Source organism: Sturnus vulgaris, chromosome 18, assembly GCF_052056855.1.
Source record: "Sturnus vulgaris isolate bStuVul1 chromosome 18, bStuVul1.hap1, whole genome shotgun sequence".
NCBI classification, from domain to species: domain Eukaryota; kingdom Metazoa; phylum Chordata; class Aves; order Passeriformes; family Sturnidae; genus Sturnus; species Sturnus vulgaris.
Genome location: NC_142260.1, coordinates 2,439,261 through 2,458,296, shown reverse-complemented (window position 1 = coordinate 2,458,296; position 19,036 = coordinate 2,439,261). Strand labels below are relative to the sequence as shown.

General features: G+C 43.1%; 1 protein-coding gene across 2 annotated transcripts; it reads left to right on the top strand.

The window, feature by feature from the left end:
* Positions 1-258: 258 nt before the first annotated feature.
* On the top strand, positions 259-17,515 carry RIC3 (RIC3 acetylcholine receptor chaperone). 2 transcript variants are annotated; one of them, XM_014876359.2, is made up of 6 exons: positions 259-419; positions 6,084-6,307; positions 6,884-6,962; positions 8,474-8,567; positions 13,286-13,431; positions 14,542-17,515. In XM_014876359.2, exons 1-6 carry the CDS (start codon positions 272-274, stop codon positions 15,027-15,029), a joined length of 1,179 nt encoding a protein of 392 aa, XP_014731845.2. In that variant the 5' UTR covers positions 259-271; the 3' UTR covers positions 15,030-17,515. The 2 variants fall into 2 exon arrangements, with proteins under 2 accessions (XP_014731845.2, XP_014731844.2); XM_014876358.2 differs by having other exon boundaries at positions 13,283-13,431.
* The last annotated feature ends 1,521 nt before the right edge of the window (positions 17,516-19,036 follow it).

The window sequence follows — 19,036 nt, the reverse complement described above, 5'->3', positions numbered from 1 at the left end:
GCTATCCCACCACATTCCCAAGCCGTTCTCCCTCAGCCCATCCCAGCCCGTTCCCGCTATCCCACCCCGTTCCCAAGCCGTTCTCCCGCAGCCCATCCCACCCCATTCCCGCTATCCCACCCCATTCCCGCTATCCCACCCCATTCCCGCTCTCCCACCCCATTCCCGCTCTCCCACCCCATTCCCGAGGCGCTCTCCAAGGCTCGCCCCCCCCCCCCATTCCCCTCAGGTTCCCGCTCTGCGCCTGCGCGCGCCTGCGCCGCTCGCCGCCATGGCGGCCTGGACGTGCTGCCGGGTGGCCGCCGTGTCCTGCCTGGTGCTCTGCGTGTCCCTGCTGCTGCCGCGCACGCTGGTGCCCCGGGCCGGCGGCAGGCAGGAGCCCGGCGGCAGGCAGGAGCCCGGCGCCGCGCCGCCCGAGGGTAAGAGGCCGCTCCGAGCCGCCGTGTCCCGTCCCCGGCCCGCGGTGCCGCTCGGGGAGGGAGCGCCCCGGCCCTGGGGGCTCCGTGAGAGGCCGGGGCTGCCCGCGGGGAGCTCGGTGTGGAAACGTAGCTTAGTTCTCCTTCGTGCGTCTGTGCCCCTGCTCGTCCCTTAGCGACGTGTGGAGTGATGGAGAAGTCATTCGTGGTTACCGCTGTGCTCTACTTTGTTCGCTTTTAAAATTAGTTTAAAGCCTTCAAAATATTTGATTTATGTGCGGGGCATTAAAGCTTCCCGGAAAGTGACATATTCATTCCACTTTTTTCGTTTGTTTTGTTTTTTTCATAGCAATACATGCCTTCATTATTTTGTTATTTTGTGTATGGAATGCTTCTGTTGTTGCATATGAAATAAAACTTCATTTGAGTCGTCTTCATTGTTCAGTTTCCTACGCCAGCGTTTTAAACTTTTGTTTTCATGCACCAGATCCTCATGATGCTGTGGCCCCGTGGTGCCTTATTTTAGGCTCAGGCTCTGTCCATGCAGCCCCCCACGCTGTGTCCTTTGTGCCTGCCCTCCCACTCTGCATGGCCTCTCTTTAAGTTCTCAAGAAATTGGTTCATACATGCATCTCCCATCGTTTTTATGCCCATTGCCTTTTAGTGCAGACGTTATTTTCCCCCAAGGCTTCACAAGAATAGCTGGTTTCATAATCCCTAGTCTTGGCAGAGAGGGAGTTTTGCCCAGGGTGAGCCAGAGGTGAGGCTGGTGAAAGCACAGAGAACTTAGAAGTTCTTCAGGATGCTGTCCCACAGGAACTCATGTTCAGTGGCTGTGTCTTGTGCATCCTTCCAGCAGCCTGGTTCTTCCATATCTGCACTCTTCAGTGACATGGGTTTCCTTTAGTATTTCATTTCAGGGTTTTCTAAGGACCTTCAGGCTGAAACAGTGTTACATTGAAGCCAAATACAGGATTTCCATGCCCCAGCAGCACTTTCATGGTTACCATGTGTATTTTTGGTCTTTAAGAACTTGAAAATACTTTGGTCAGCACTGTAGATCTGCAGGTGGATAGTTCCATTGCAGGATCTCCTCACACTAAAACCCCATAAAGGCCCAGCAGCCAGCACAGGTGAGTTCTGTGGAGTCACCTGCCTGAAGCAGGGATGGCAGCAGATGCTCTGGAAAGTGGTACCTGGCTCCTTGTTCACCTCTGCCCCTGCACAGCTCCCGACTGATCCCCCAGTGGTAGCAGCTGATGGAATTTGACACAGACCATTTTCCCAGAGCAATGGACTCTCAAGCAGTTGTCAGTCAGTGTTGTGGTGCTCCTTCCTGTGGCTGCAGGTTGATCTGACAGAAAAACTAGCTTTCAAAAACCCAACAACAAACTTGTCCTCCAATTATTTTCAGTGCCTCCCAATTATTTTCAGTGCCATCTGTCAAATGAATGATGTTTGTACCTATTCTAGCACAGCTGGCTCTGAGCAGTGCTGTGATAGGGTGGCTTAATCACAGCTACAGTTAAATGCTTAAAATAGGTAACATAAATACTCTTTACATCCTCAATATTGTAAATGCTTCCCGTCATTCCTGCAGAGATCACAGGACAGGTCTGTGTGTGCCTGATGCAGGCACTCAGCATTGCTCCCCTGTTGCACCTGTCTTTGAGGATGTAATAACTCACCTCAGCTGGTCAGTTTTAAATGAGAGTTTATAGGCCATGTTTTCAACTTGATGGCAAGGATTTCATTACACCTGCTCTGTAGACCAAATTGTATTTCACCTGGAGTTATTTTTTTATTGGAAGAATAAACCTTGATTGAACAGCTCAATTCATATCTCTGTCATTAGTTGTCCTCTTCAGTGCACTAATAACTGCAGTTACCTGGCAGGAGTTTCAGGGGCTTGAGGTAATCATGTCATTCTTGAAGTTAATAAAGTGCTTATGGTAGTCTTGGGGGCAAAATGTCTCTGAATAAAACATGCTTAAAGTTTAGTATCATTTGTTAGAACTCAATGTTACCAGAAGGCTTTTTATCAAAACGGGCTTTAGGCATGGGAATGGAACTTTCTCTAATAAAGTCATTTTCAGAGGTCACTTTTAGGAAAGTGGTGAGCATTGAACTATAGAAGTTAATAATTATCTTCCAGACAGGAATGTTATTCTTTTTCACAGTAATAATTTCACATACATGACAAAGCTTACTTCAAGAACTTACTGTGTTTGTATCAAATTCCTAGTTGACTTCATAGACAGGCATTAAAATGTTGAACTTTTGTTAAAGAGGAGCAAAAAGGGGACCTACTAGCAGTTTTAAAAGTACATTTTAAGTCTAGTATTCATAAATATATGCCATGCATTTTTAAAGTTACTCTCTAAGTTGGTATTTTCAGATAAACCTTACAACTCTTCTTTCTTACAAACAATCAAGTGGCATCAGCTTTACAAAAAAATTACATGACAGTTCAGGTAATCCCCCTGCTCAACTTAAATTTGTGCAATGCACACGTCAGTTTCCTGCTGGTGTCCTGAAGAAAATTATGTGGCAGAGAGACATATTACCTAGACTAAGAGTTGCTGAATAGTACAGTAACACAAGTCTAAATAACTTTATAAATAGTTGAGTTGGGCTCAGTAGCAATTCCTAAAAGCCATTAAGTAAAACACATAACAGCTTTCCTGGAAAAAAGATGCTTGAATGGTCTGAGTATCATATCATCATCTGGTTAGTGGTTGTATTCATTGTGTTGTAAATACAGCTTTTAATATTTGCTTCTTTTCAGTTGAGTGTTAATATTGTTACAAGATTAAAAACCACACGGTTCATTCTCATGTGAAAATGCCATTAAGGACTTCATCTCCATTCAGAAACTGCAGCCTTTTAAACAACACAAGTATTCACTGGGGCATAATTTCAATTTTGGGCTTCAAGCTATTGAAGGGACCGGGTTAAAAAAAAAATGCTCTGCTTGCCCTGTAGCTGGTTTGCAAAGCTGATTTGAAGCATTAAAACTGATAGAATTATTAAATGTATAGGATGAAACCTAGGTAAAAAGATTGCAAAGCTGGGTAGGGTGTGGTTGGTGGGAGTTACCACACACAGAAATCGTGTATATGTGTGTGTGTGTGTGTGTGTGTGTGTGCATGAAGTCAGCCCTCGGGCTGCCCCAAGGGAGTTGAGAAATATTTTTTTTCAAAAGCAGAGCAGCACTTGGGCACCTTTCAAAGCTAACAGGACTTAGTGCTCTTCCCACAGCATTCCCACAGCAGGGAAATGTCCTGTTGAAGTACACACCATCCCCACTGGGACTGGGTAGGGCAGCAAACCCAGGAGGGAATGACCCAGCACATGCCCTTCTGTGCTCATCAGGTGATTTTCTGGATGGAGAGTGTTATTGTCTCCATTTGAAAGTGGGTTGTTTCATCCCTGGTAGTGTGGAATCTGATTCAAGCCACAGTGGCATTCAAATTGTTACATTTTCCATTTATATACTCTTAAGTATATACATTTAAGAGCTTTGTGCATACATTGCCTTCAAGTTGCCTGCGCCCTCAATTTCCTGTGTAATTTACATGGGGCCTTCACAATAAAATCCTATGGAAGATAGTATTTGTTTATTAAGGAAATAATTATAAAAGTGAAAAATCAACAGGGTAGATTTAGAAATAGCAGCCATGAAATTCCCCTTTAAAATTATCTTGATAATGTCTAGTGTCTGTCCTCTTGACCTGATTATATTTAAGTGAATTCAATCTTTTAAAGCACAAACGAGGCCTTGTGAATAATTTAGAAAATTATTCGCTTTAAAATTATTCACTTTAAATACAGTTTCACCTTTGCCAATTATTTTCTGCTATCTTAATATCTCCTTTTTTTAAAAAAAATAAACAATATTTGCATAAATATAATATGGTTTATAAATGTTTACCTACCCTGCTGCTTCATCTTCACCTTAGTGATGCTGCTCTCTGCACGACATCACACTCGTTTCCACAGTGACCTACTGCTACAGGGCATTGCTGCTGGAGCAGGGGGGCTTTCTTGTAAATAAGATGCTATGCTTTCCATCACAGACTTTGAATAATTCACTAAAATTTAAGTGCATGATAACAGCTTCCTCGAAATTAAGCTAATCTGTGGATGGGTTTGGTCAGTGGTAGCATACCCTGGCAGTTACACTAAAGATCGTGTGGAATGTGTGCTATCATCTACAAGAAAAATGTGTTTTTAATAGTGGAACTTCATGAATTATTGATATCACTTACTAGGAAGTGTTTACTGCAATTTTCTGTGCTCAGGAATTTAGCTGCCTATGATGGTGTTTCCTAGCAAGACCAAATGTTAATTAAATTTTTCTCTTGTGTCTCATAAAAGTATTTGCAGCTGCATACTCGCAGAAGTAAAGTCAGCTATTTGCAATGCCTCTCCAAACCTGCTTTTCATTTTCTTTCTGCAAGCACAGGCAGCCTGTCCCAACACCAGGCAGCAACCTCCAGGTCCTGTGTGCCAAGGAAGGGGAATTTTCCAGCTGGGATCAGGGATCTGATTGCCCAGCCTGGCAATCCCCATCTCTGGTGCTTCCATCCAGTGCCTGCCACCACCAGATTCCATGGCAGAGTAGCTGAGGAACTCAGCCCAACACCAGTCAGTGGGAGTGCAGGTGCACATCCAAGCTGGATATGGAGATGGAAAGCAGGATGTCAGCTACACAGAGGAGTAAAACAGTGAATTTCACAGCAAAATTGTTGAATAGATGGCAGCAAGAAAATAGAATAATGCATGAGCCTAAATTTACTGAGGTTCTTGCGCCCTTCAGTTGTGTGAAATCATTTGCAGCACCATTTCAGGCTCTCTGCAGTCTTACTCTGCCATCTGAACATCCATTTATGCTTGCTCTCCTTTCTTGTGTTAAATTAGCTCTGCCTAGAAAGGTTAGAAACCTCTAAATTCTTTTCCCTCTAAAATGCCAAAGATAATATGTCCCAGGCTATATTCGATCTCGTTTCTCACACTGCTTTACCTTAGACCTTTTTAAGTAGAACAGCTTGAGGTAACACCACTTTTCTTAATCTTTCATTACTCGCTTGGTAAAATCAGGTAAAATAATATTTCTTACAGCAATAACCAAAAATCTATGCTGGGCATACACTGCAGTCGTGTGTCAGGGTGTAAGGTGGATAATGGTTTGACATTAATACATTTATACATTGAATGCCTTTGGGCAATATTGAAAGATCAGGCTCACAGTGGAAAATTGCTATGTTGATGGGGGGATTTTGAGGGGAGAAACAAGGAGGAATCTGGCATTTCATCCTGCTGGTCTGTTGGGTATTTGGACAAGAATATACCTATTAAAATCCATGTTTTGTTAATTGCCCTGCCAGCTCTTTCTCTGCTTAAAATCAAGAGATTTTAATTGTGTGATTCTACTCCTAACTGTGTAGGAGTAAAATTGCTAGGAGTAAATGGCTTCAAGTAAAACCTAACTCCTAGCACTGCACATCACAAGAGACTGAGGACTGAATTTACAGACTTAGTCCAACAAGTTACTTATTTAGCAGTGGTGGTGAATTCACAAGCAGAGAAAATAGGGCACTTATGCTACGTGTAAAAGGGTGGAAAGCAACAGAAGGGAAATGATCTTTGTGTGTTTTTTTGCAGGGAAGCTGGGTCGCTTCCCACCGAGGATGCATTCCCACGCCACTCCCGACGGCAGAGCTGTCCCTCATTTTCCCAGGTCTCACCTTACTGAAGCAGTTGCCAAAGCCAAGGCAGGGGGAGGTGGTGGTGGAAGCACTGGTGGAAGTGGAAGAGGTCTTGTGGGACAGATTATCCCTATCTATGGATTCGGCATCTTCTTATATATTCTGTACATATTATTTAAGGTAAGACCGACGTAAATTGAAAAGTCAAGGAAATAACTCAAAAAACTTAGGAAAGAAAATGTATACTCTCATTTCATTACCTTGTTCCATTTCAGCTGTGTTCAAAAAAATGCTTATGCTGGACCTTTGCCTGGTGGTCAAAGGATTGGAGTATCCTGTGGGTTTTGCTGTTGCAGAGACTGTAGCTAAGAATGCAGGGAAGGGTTTCTCTGATCCTGCATTGGTCTCTGACCTCTTAAATTTTTTTTAAGGATTTTTTTCCCTAGAAAATGTGCATGTCTAGAATTATGTTAGATTAATTTTAAATATATATATATAGTATTCTTTTCCCTGTTGTATGTGGCTACAAATTATATGTACTGTATGTGCCACAGGTTATTTGTTCCAAGAATCTGATAGGAGTTTTCAGCTGGCAAAATCTTCCAAGCATCTTTCATGGATTTGCTGCTGGATGTGCTTTACCATGGCTGCCTTTTGGCATATTTCAGTTTTCTCTATTTTTTTCCATTGCCTCTGGGAGCTTACCTATTAGTATTGTTGTAACTCATGGAAGGGCCATGTTCTTGTCCTCATCAGCTGGCTTCCAAAGGAAGAACGACTCCTGCAGAACGGAAATGCCCCACTGCTACACCCGGGAACACCAAGAGGAAGATCAGTGAGTATGGCTCTGAGCTGGATCTGTTACATACTGAGCTGTTGACTCTCTAATGGTCCAACAGGGTTTGTCGAGTTCTGGGGGCAATGTAAAGCTGATGTTCCCTCCCACCCAAAAAAAAAACAAAAACAAAAATCAAGCCAGAATTTTCTGTGTAGGAATGAGCAAGAGTTAAAAAGAATTACTGCACTGTCACTTTCTAATCTCATTCAGCCCATGAGGCTGTGAGAGCAGCCTGATCCCAAGCCCCTCTGGAAGAAATGGCTTTTCATGAGGTTTGCTGAATTAACTGCATGGATTTACTGAAAAGCTATGTCACTAATGATTAAAAATGGATAATAGGATGTCCAGCTATAATTATTCTATAATCCCTAATAGTCTAGTAAGGACACAGATACCATGAAAGCTAGTTTAATTTTTTTGGATTGGTGAATTCTTAGCTATCATCAGGCACTTCCCTAATTTGTCCCTTTTTTGCAATGCAGAGTTTTCATACATGCAATAAAGACAGCAAATAGTATTTTGAAATGTTAATTTGATTTTACCTAAACATTGGTGAGATAGATTCAAGTATTTGTAGGCACTTATTAGCTACAGTAATAAGCTTACTATTGAGGATTGGAAGAGTAGTTACCATTACAGCATTTAAATGTGTTTTGTTTAGCTGGCTAAACTGTAATAGGAAAGCAAAGTACTTAGGGCTTTAGAGAAAGTGGTAGCAGGAAGGTAATTCTCTCAACATAGCTGTAATTTGCTTGGCATTAATGCACATATTAGGAATACCTAATGTACTCAGTGCTGTAGGTTGTGTCTCCAGTGCACTTGTACTGCATTGTGCCTGGCAATTTTGGGCAATATATTAGCAATGGTAATCGTATTTTTTTTTTCCCCTGATGCTTGGTGAGAGAAAGTAACTTTGCAGTAAGTTTGCCATCATTATATCCCAAAGAACTGTCAGTGAAAATGATTCTGCCTTTTTCTGGAGCTCTTCATTTATATTCCTAAAGCATTCATGTCAAGCTGTAGCAGAGCAGGGGTCAGGTCACTGGATTAGAACCTGCAGACTGAGTCACCACTTACATAATGACTTAGAGGAAATAATTTCCTTTCTCTTTGCCAATTCCCCTTCCTCTTTTTTTCAAGTCTCAGACATGCAAAATAATTACATCAGTGTTGCATGAAGTAATGGCAATCTGTGCAGAATGGAGATCTTTCTAAAAGCAGGAAGTTTGTTGATGGATTTCTCCATTCCTACTATGTAGAAGTTCCATTGTGCCTTTGTGCTGCTGAAATGGGTGTAATATTGGTAATATTCTATACCTTCTTAGACCAGGAAAAGTAAGTAGAACTCTCTAAGCTGAAAGTTTCAGTTTCATCACAGCCAGTTTGGTTTGGTGCAGCATTTGCTAACTGTGATAATGGATCAGGGATACATTTTCAAGGCTCCTGCTGACAGATCTTGGGATTTTAAAATTTTTTTTATATTTTTGTTTTGTTTTGGTTTTTTACAGCTGACTATGAGCTTGCTCAGCTCCAAGAAAGACTGAGAGAGACAGAAGAAGCCATGGAAAAATTAATCAACAGAGTAGGACCTATGTATGACAGGTGTGTTTCAAATTAGAGTATTTTAAGGAGAGGTTCTACTCTGATTAGAAATTAAACTTTCCTGCATTATCTATATCAAAATAACATTTTTATTGCTACTTAAATTATAGAAGTTTGATTTTATATATCCCAATTCTTGTTCTGCAGTTTTTTCTCTTTTCAGTATCTATATATAAAATAAATTTTTCCAACTTCATTTTCCTTAACCAGAAAAGCAATTAGCCCTACCTTTCCCCTTGGTAGTGTGTTCTTTGGAAGAAAATGACAGGTATAGGTAAACAGAAGATAAAGTATCTACATTTAAAGTACATAAAATGGCCTGTTTGATGTGACCAAAATAATATCCTGAATTTTTTTTTCCAGTTCTATGGATTATTTTCCTAAATTGAAATGCTGTTATAATCTATGTAAATTCCTGTTAGAATATCCATAAAATCTTTCTTTAAGGCAGAATTGTATAATAATCCGTTTACATAGCTTAGTTCCACCCTAAATTCATGCATATGCTTTAAATCTAAAAGACAAAGGGTGTAAAATCAGCATTTAAAATTTTATTATGTTAATTAATGTTTCCTACAAATCTGATATCACCAGTCCACGTTACAAAGGAACACTGGAAACAAGTCTGTGTTTTTCAAAAGGAGTAAAAAGAACAGATCAACAGGACACTGCATAACTGCAATGTGTGAAAACTGAAATACCATAAATATGAAGGGGAGGTTTGCAAAAAAATGAGAGCAGTTCTGGTTGTAAATCATATTAACTTTGTCTGGATCAGCCAAGGCCTGTTTTAAGCCATCCTGTAGGAACCCTGTGCTGTACATGCACATTTTGTTCATTTATGCCTCAAACCACTTCTCTTGGAGTGCAGTTTTGCCATGCCTTGTGCTGTCTTGGGCAGACAAGGTGCCCAATTTGCCCACATTCAGCCAGGTCCCAGTGGGAGAACCCCTCAACTGCCCTGGTTTTGCCAGTGGAACAAAAGGATCCTGCTTTGCCTGCTCCTCAGCTCTGTTCTGGAGAGCTGACACAATGCTCTACACGTAGCTCTAAGCTGACAGAAATAGGTTTATGGGCTGCCCAGATATTGTGCTGGTTCTCAGGATGGAATTTTTTTTTTTTTTTTTTAACTGAGAAAATCGGTTTAGGGTCTGATCCAGTATTTGTTCTACTCTCTGTTATTGGCCCCAAGCCTCTATTTAGTAGAACTTCCCTTCTTTGTTCAACCAGACTATTTATATAGATGGGTCTAAAGGTCTCAGGGGAAGTGAGAATCTGAATCTAATAAAGAATTTTCTATGTTGCCTCTTTGAAGAGGAGGGGAAAGGCACCTCTTGATGGAGCAAATTGGAGCTGTTTTCAAACACTTAGAAGCTTTCTTAATCTACTCATTAATTTCACTAATACTGGATAAATCTATTAAAATAAAACCTATGGTTAGAAAGTACAGTTAGAGTACTGAGCTAGGCTTATTCAGTCTGGATATTGATATATTTAAATAAAAAGGAAAGAGTAAGAGAGTAAAAATTACCTGAGCTTTATTTATTGATCTGCAGTTAAACAGAAACCCTTGCACAGAAAAGTCAGAGACAGAAATAACTGGTATCAAAGTTTTAACTCGTTCTGAAAGACCCCAGGTGAGACCATGGCCCTTTATACCAGGTATGGCAAAGCAACAGCCAGCCTGTGTTGTAGAAAGCTGCAGCCATAAATTTAGATTTGCCTTTTTTTTTAAATGAAGTTTGAAGATCAACCTCCAAACCAATTGAGGAGACCAACTCCTTCCAAACTAGCATACCTGTTGGAATTGCTATACTGTTAAGTAGAGAAACAAGCTTCCATAAATGCAAAACTATCCAAAAGTACAGGTACTTTTAATAAGGCCTAGCATGTTGTAGGAAGAATGAGAAGCAAGGTAAAGACAGCAAGAGGAAGAAAGAACTGCCTGGCCAGATCCTCAACAATATAACCAAAAATTTCTATTTCTGGTAGTTAGGTAAGAGGTAGAAATAATGCAGATCACCTACCTGTTTTTAAGTCCTTCTTACCAGCCTGCCAAGTGGAAAAATGTTCTTTTTTATCATAAACGGAGCAAAGGTGATATGGAAGAGTCAGAGGCTCTGTGGGGTGCCATTTTTTGGGATGTAGCTGCATTTTGATAGTGATTACTTTAAGATCACAAAGCTAAAGAAATACCAGTTAACATGTCTGAGATGCTATTTTAGATTATTTAGATTATTTTCCCTGCAGTCATGATGGCTCTTTAGGAAATGTTCTAATCTCAGAGTAAGAATAAGAAACCTTTACTTTACCTGTTAGTGAGCTCTTTGGGACTCTACAAAGTGTAAATATTGCCAGTATGAAAAATAATACTTGTGTTGGAGCTACAAATACAGAGAGCAAAAACAATGACCTTTCCTTGCACTGTAAACCTTCTGCATCTGTTATCCTCTTAGTATTCCTAAGTGCATTATATCCTGGTAAATCTCTCATGTGCAGGCAGCCAGATGTCTTACACACTGCCAGCAACCTACAGTAAGTCTTCCCAGGGGCCTTAAATGAAGTCAAAATAACACATGGGCTTTAGTTTCTCCTCTCTGCAGAGAAATTTGCCTTTTAACCAAGGTATTTGGAGGAGGAATACTCTGAAATACAGAGCCCTTGGGTTGCAATAGGACAGGAATGTTTTCTAATGAGGGTATCCCACATATCAGGAATTTTCCTGTATGAAATGCCACAGTGGTGCAGCTGCATTGATTGATCCTGTTATCTGAGCTAGCTTATCTGCCCCATGTGCTAAAGAGATAGGCCTCTCTGTCTTCAGCCAAGTGATATATATTCAAATTGGGTACAGTTCTGTCTGTAAAAGGAGGATTAGTTCAGCAGTTCTGTCACAGCTTTAGTCAAAGGCTGATGAAACCATTCCCGTTTTGTGGGCCTCTTAATTCACATCTCAGATTCCACATCTACATAAGCCAGGCTTTTGGGAAGATGCTGCCTCACACCTTCAGTTGTTTGTGGAACAGATTGCCACCACAGCTTGGGGGAAGTCAGTGCAACCTATATATCGTGTTGGGATATCCACTTTTCAAACTGTGGGGCAAGGTGCTCCTTGGTGGAAAGGCAGAAAAGTGATGTCTTGCCTTGTGATCTCAGTGAAGCAGTTTAATCTAGGTAGGTGCTAATCCTGAGCTAAGTTCAGTTACAGACACTGTGCACCAAACCCAGCCCAGGATCAGCACTTCCACCACCATCACACCAATCAGCAGTAGGATGCTCATCTTACTTTAAACCAGTGTGACTTTGCTGTCCTTACTGGAGTAGCCATCATGTCATTCCCATTTAGGCAGAGTGGCACTAAGTACCTCTTGGAGTGCTGCTCCAGTCCCAGCAGCTGGTAAGAAGAAAACCTGAAGAAGGACATTGCAAGCTTATTAGAATTCTGATAACCAAAATGAGGTTTACATAGATACTAACCACCTAAAGCCAAATTCTGCTTCCAGCTCCTCTCTTCCCATCTCTTCCCTACAATTCACTGAGCAGCTTACTCAGTGAATCTACTCTTGGAGATTATCTGTCTGTTTGCTCTCCAGACCAGAGATCACCAGAGATCATCTGTCTGACCTCACATGCCACCTCAGTTCAGCATTCTGTGCATGCCAAGGGCCATCCTTTCAGGTAACTGGGGGCAACAGCTCCTGACTGAAACACAGATTAAAAAGAGTGCCAGAGGAGTGGCTTGAACTGGCATTACTGCTCAAGAATGACTAAAACCTTAAGATATCATCATTTTAAACTCAAGATGATACAAGCACCATTGGTCAGAACTGTTTTCACCCCTGGTGGCAGCCAGAGTCTTTCTCATTCTGGCCTACTGAGATAGCAGACTGCAGAGCAGTCCTACCTTTTTGTCCATAAGAGTTTTAGAAGCCTTTTTTCATTGCAGAGAAAATAACATGCAATGACTGCTTGATCTTATCAGTTGGAAGCATTTTTGTTACAGCAGTAGTTGTATTACCTAATCAGTAATAATTACTAGATCCAGCAGTGTAGAACCAGTCAAAAGTTTGCTTTCAATCTGATTAAAATCTCAGTCCTCTCCCTCTAATTCTAAAGGGCAAGTTACAGTTAAATGTAAATACAATTCTTTCCATTCTTAAATATTCCTTCCTGTTTTCCCTCCCCCTCACCTCCCCACCAGGCTGCATTGCTGACTGTCTGTAATGACAGGATGATCTGTCCAGCTTACAAATTTAATGGTCATAATGAGTTATTTTAGAGTCTTGAGACTAATGACTGTGAGAAATTTTGAGCAGCTTCACAAGCTGCACATGAAGCACAGATTCATAATTTAATTTCCTTACAATACTTCATACAAGGCACTGCACCCTAATTCTTACCTAACACACTTTTAAAGGCAAGAAATTTTGGTAGTGTCGTTTGTCCTGTAACTCTTTTTTGTGTGCCACTTTCATCTTGCTCCCACATTGGCTTTACCTGCCCTCCTTTACCTGTTTAAATTGTAGGATTTTTGGATAAAGGGATAAACTATACCCAGTTGAAGTGCAGAGCACATGCAGATGTTGAGGAGGGATCACACGCCTCAGTTAGGTTCTCCAGACTGTGCTGCTGGCATGGACCAAACAGTTGGGTTCAAACTCCTTTCATAGCTTGCAGTCACAGTGGACTGAATTCTTGTGTCTAATATTTTCTAGCAGGACTCAGAATGTTACAACAGACCAGGAAAAAATGTTACTTCAACAACTCAGAGAAATCACTAGAGTTATGAAAGAAGGAAAATTCGTAGATGACATCTCTCCTGAGAAGGAAGCTGAGGAAGCTCCTTACATGTCAGACTGGGAAGGTAAGCAAGAGTCTTTGTTACCATTACCTTACAAGAAAAATTGGACAAAGATTACTCACAGTTCCAGATCCTTTCAAAGTTTTGGTTCACTTTATCCTTCTTTTTCCAGAAGCCAGTGTTCAAAACTTTGCAAAAGGTCACTTGGCGCTTTTTTTCCCCCAGCCATAACAGAAAAAAATAGATTTTGAGGTATCCAACATTTCTTTTAGTGCAAACACTGCACTGTCTGCTGCCCAAAGTGGCATATGAATATTCACATATGCTCCATCTGCTGCTGGGGCTTGGCTGCTCTGGGTTTATATCCTTCCCTTTTCTGTAGTGGGCTGGATTTCATGACAATCATAAAACCCTTGGAAATCAGAATCAGTATGTTTTAGATAACTTACAGTTTTTACTTTTGATTAGTGACTCTTTGTTAGCTCCAATGTAGTAAAAGTCAACTCCAGGAAGTCTTTTAAAAACTATTTTTTTAAATGTCCTTTCCATTCCTTGGTGTTTACCTGCTACATAAATGTGTTTTCAAGATATCTTAGTTGACCTGCTCTGTAACATAATTTTAAATGCAGACCTAATTTTTTGCTTTTTAAAAAGCTTTCAAAAATGATCCAAAACATAAAATATAAACAGTAGCCTTGAGCTCTGTTCATAAAGTCAAGTTTATGATGTTATTTCTAAAATGAAATGCACAAAGTCATTGATGTATCTGTTTTTTCAGCTCTCTCAGTAATGCTGTTTATAGCAAGTGTTCAAACCATGCATCAGTCAATCTGTAGGCAGAAAAAAAAGAAGGATCCATTTAAAGATCTAAGACACACCATTTTTACCTGTTAGCCCCCATAGCTTCCAGTAAAGCTCAGCTTTCACTCCTGAAAGCCAGGGTTGATATCCTGGTAAGTTAATTTTTTTTTTTCATCATCTCCCAAGAAGACATGCTTTGCACATTCTTGCCATGGATTTAATACTGTGATGTGTACCTGGCATTAAAGAGCTGACCCATGCACTGGCAGTGGAAAAAACAACTGTCCTGGCCAACTTTGCATCCATCACTGAAGTCAGGATTACTTTGAAATGCTGATAATACTCCAAGCTGCATATCCCTTTATTCCTAAGGTTATCCAGAAGAGACCTATCCTGTCTACGATAATTCTGATTGCTTCAAGCGCAAACAGGACACAATCCTTGTGGATTACCCTGACCTGAGCCAGCCCTCTCCAGAAGAGCTGGCAGAAAGAATGGAGGGCATGGAAGATGAGGAGTATCCTTATGATGAAACCCTGCTAAATGATCTCACCTTGGGAATGGGTGGTCAGGATTTAATGCAGAAAAAGGATGATGTAACTCTCTCTAAGGAGGAGAAGCAAGACCTTCCTCCCAGCCAGAGCACTGGGGAGTGCTGCTGCTGCTGTGATGATGATCCTGCTGTCATAGCAGAGAATGCTGGATTCCACTCTGAGAGCTGCAGTGAAGTAGAAGAGACAAGCCAAGAGGACCTGTCTGTGGAGTCAGAAAATGAAAATGCAGCTCTGGAAAAGCAAAGAGTCAGTGCTTCAGAGGAGACAGGCACACTGAGAAAGCGCAACACCAAAGTACTTGACTGATAGGGACAACAGTGGATGCTATCTGAATGGTAAAGGTAGAGGTCATAAACTGTCCTCCATGTGGGTTTTGTTCCCAGTGAGGACTTCTCTGTGTTCATCTCCTTGTACCTATTGCATTCTTGTGGTTCCAGGCACATCTGTCTGAACTGGAAGCCAGTGCCCTCTTTTGTGCACGCATCACGGTTACCATGATGCTGTCAGCAGTGCTTTGTCCTTGGGTTTTGAAGCCTTGTATTTTGGAGCAGATATTTGTGGCTCATTCCTTTTCAATTCTGAAGGAGCCATCTTTGGTTTTGCCCTTTGTCATCCCAGAGTTAACCAAATGTCTCTTCTGACTTTTTCCAAAACATCTGTGTGCTACGAGTTAGGAGAGTTAATAAAATCCTTATATACACATGAGTTTACTGGGATGCTGAAGGACAAAATATGCCTTCTTTCTCTTAGCTCAATGTTAAGTGGTCAGCAGAGCAAATCATAGTCACATACATGACTCTCTCAACTCTGTCATTGCTCTCTATGCTTGAGAAGCTGCTGTCACTACAATCCACAAAGTTCCTGTGCTACCCCACAGCCCCTGTCCCAGTTATTCTGTGTTGCTGGAATGGTAGCCTAATTCATGTTGTGTAACTTGTGTGAGCAAGACTGAAGCTCTGTGAGTTGTGCTTTAACTTTGCCTTAGCCCTGATAATTGCAGGAAGTGGACCACAATGTGTGAGAGCACTAAAAATATCCCTAGAGATTAAAACCAAAAAAGCAGTGTTAAGGTTTGTCTGTAAAGGAAAGTACAGCATGAGGGAGACCCTCAGACTGAAGGTAGCTGCTAGGCTTTTCCTTCTTCCTGGAAACCCGTGGGGGTTTTATGCTCTTGGAATGTTGTTGCTACTTGTTGAGGCAACCCCAGGTGTGGCATGAGGAGGTTGCCAGAGCCAAGGACACCTGAGGGGAGGTGGCAGGTGGTCCCTGTCCCCAAGGGACAGCTTTTCTTGTAAAAGCAGCATGGCAGGAAAGGGTCCCTCATCCCCCATGACCCTCCTGCTTCTCCCATATCTGGGCACTTTTCAGGCTTGCCATAACCCGTGTGTTGGGCCACCCTCATGGCCCTGTGACAGCGACCATTTGTGATGTCACCAGTGCCCTGAGTGCTCTGGCACCATAGCAGCAGGGCCCCCCTGCCCACCCTGCTCTGAGGCCCTTGAGGAAGGTGTGGAAGGAAGCAGAGGCCGAGCAGTGAGGTGGATGGCAGCCCACCTTTGTAAGGGACAGCAGCAGGGCCCCTTCCAGTGATGGCCGGAGAGGAAGGCATGTGCCAGGAGGAGGCTGCGGAAGAGGAGGAGCAGAATCACCCCTCTGCCATGAGTGCCACCACCCTCAGTTCCCTGGTCATGGCCATGCAGAGGCTGGCTCTGTGCCCACCAGGGAACAGTGTGCAGCCCAGGGACATGAGCCTGCCAGGGAGCCACTGGAGCAGTGAGCTGAGTGCCCACCTGCCTTTGCATGGGACAGCACAGAGACACGTCCAGCAGCGGCCAAGGAGGGGGCCACTCGCCCAGGGCCTGAAAAATGGCAATCAACGGTGCAGGAGGAGGAGGAGGAGAGGAAGGAGGAGGAGGAGGAGGAGCATCAGCCCTTGCAGCATGAGAGCCATTGCCAACGTGCGAGGGACATCCAGCACGTGTCTCCAGGAATTCTGGCGGATCAAAATCCGCACCTGCCTGACTGAAAAATAAGCAACAAGACAAGGATGAAAATGCTGTCACCCTCCTTATTTGGTACTTTGGCAACAGCACCTGTGCTCCCATGACCCCTTAACTAGGAGGTGTTTTTTTAGAAACTTTCTAGTTCCATGCCCACATCCTGCTTTGCTGACGTCACCTTACGTCCTGGGGTTTTTTAGGCCATAAAATCAACAATTTGAGACTAGTTTTTTTTTAAACAGTAAAGTTATCATAAGGCATGGAGTCCTAAGAATTTGTTTTTTGCAAATGTGCTAGGCAATATTATGGAGTCCCAGTCCCAGTCCATGGGGCCTGTCCTACTACATTTGTTGATTGCCATGCATTGTATGAGCCCTTACTTCTCATCCCCTACCCCACCCTTCCTGGAGCTCCTCTGCTCTGAGCCACAGGGAAAGAACATGAGTGGACTTGCCTTTCACCATGCTACTGTGCTCAGGTGACAGGAGTTATCCCTAAGAGGGCCACTGAGGTTCCTGGGGTCTGGAGGTGGGGTTGCTTCAGTCTGAGGACAACAACAATCCCTGATGGATGAATGAAGTCAGCCTTGCATAAAGGATATTAGGAGACCAAGCCAAGAATGTAGACAGCTGTTTCTTTGGAGAAGCAGCAGATGGCAGTTCAGCCAGGAAGAAATGCTGGCCTTCACACGGAGATCCCTTCTAGCTGCTTCATAGGAAGTTCTTTTCAATGTTGGGGAATAAATTTAAAAAAAACCAAACCAATAAACCAAAAAAAAAACAACAGCAAAAATTCTTTCTTCGTCTCTTTTTTGCGATTTGGTGACTGCCTATGGATTCCTCTGTCCCCTCTTGGTCTCACAGCCCTGGGAAAGTGCTGATGTGTGGGGGATAGGCCCAGGCCAGACCTTGGACATGGTGAGGAGCTGGGGCCCATGGCACTCAAGGGCAGGGTGAGGGACCTGCCTCCAGTCACGAGGGTGGGGTGGTGGTGGAGCAGTGGCCCAGTGAAAGTGTGGATGCCCCATCCATGTCAACATTCAAAGTCAGGTTGGCTGTGGCTTTGACAAGCCTGGTCTAGTGTCAGCCTCACCCCAGCATTCAGCCAAGCCCTTACATATTTCCAAGGAAATGGTAAGAGATGTGCTGGAGCCCTGCTGTGGATACAGCACAGCCCAGTGTGAGGCTGACACCCTTTCCCTGGATTGTCACAGACTGGCAAATGCTCCCTGGGTGTCACTGGAACTGTGACACTGAGGCAGAAACCCAGGAGCACAGGGCAGGCATCCCACTGCATCTGCACCCACCATGGGCCTCTGGGACACTCTGCTTTCATGAAATAAATTGGATTCCCCTGGTCTGCACCAGCTCCAAGCCAGATGCTGGGTGCCAGTCAAGGTGGGATGCTGGTCTGAACTGCTCACATCTGGCCCTCAGCACTAGGATGGGGTGTGCCCATGGCAATGCCACCCACCACAGCTGGGGCAACCCCTGGGAAGGACCCAGAGTCACTACCCAGCCCAGCCCAGCCCCCAGAGTATCTGTATCCCTGAACTGTGAGTCTGGCCCCCCAAAACTGCCTTCACCACCACAACTGCCAGGTGCAATTGTCCCAAACATACCAATAATCCATGTACTCTGGGAATCCACCAGGTAGACATCAGCACAGAAAAGTGGATTTGTGTTCATCAGGAGCTCCTCGTGATGGCCATCGTTCCCCAGACGGGAGTTGCCCAATCCTCTTGGCACAGCGTTAATTGTTTGCTCCTGGAATAATTAGGCTGTACCAGACATTTTTTTCCCGGGGTTGCAAAACCAAGGGAGTCCCCTTTTCAATGCCAGGTCTATTTCCCGTTGTTTCAAGCACTAAGAAGGATTTTAACCCCTCTTTTACACGGGAAAAAAAGGAGCTGAACTCTCCTTTTACATGTGCCTTGCAAGGGCTCGAATCCCTTAGACCTTAGGAGTTGTTAGGGCTACTTCTAATACCTGTAACAGAGCTAAAGGCTTTCTATTCCTTTGCAGCAAGGTGTCAGAGAGCTCAAGAGCTCATCCCTGAGCTGTCAGTGGCCTTGGCAGCCCCTCCCCAGGGACCTGTAAGTGCTCTCTGAAGGTAGCCAGCCTTGCCTCCTGTAGCAGCTCACCAGCAGCCTTCAAACTGAGATTCCTCCTGTCTGAACAATATTTTATTTTCACTCTTTGCCTCAGCTTTCCTCTCTCTGAAACAGAAATGTCTATTTAAAGGAGCATTTTATAAAAGGACCAGCAAATGTGTGTCTCTGGCTTATTAACTGCTCACTTCTACTAAAGAACA

Excerpts from the sequence above, each read along its gene's own strand:
- RIC3 (XM_014876358.2), top strand. The coding sequence starts at position 272 with ATGGCGGCCTGGACGTGCTGCCGGGTGGCCGCCGTGTCCTGCCTGGTG. Across the intron at positions 420-6,083 it reads CGGCGCCGCGCCGCCCGAGG|GGAAGCTGGGTCGCTTCCCA; the intron begins GTAAGAGGCCGC and ends GTTTTTTTGCAG. Across the intron at positions 8,568-13,282 it reads GTAGGACCTATGTATGACAG|CAGGACTCAGAATGTTACAA; the intron begins GTGTGTTTCAAA and ends AATATTTTCTAG.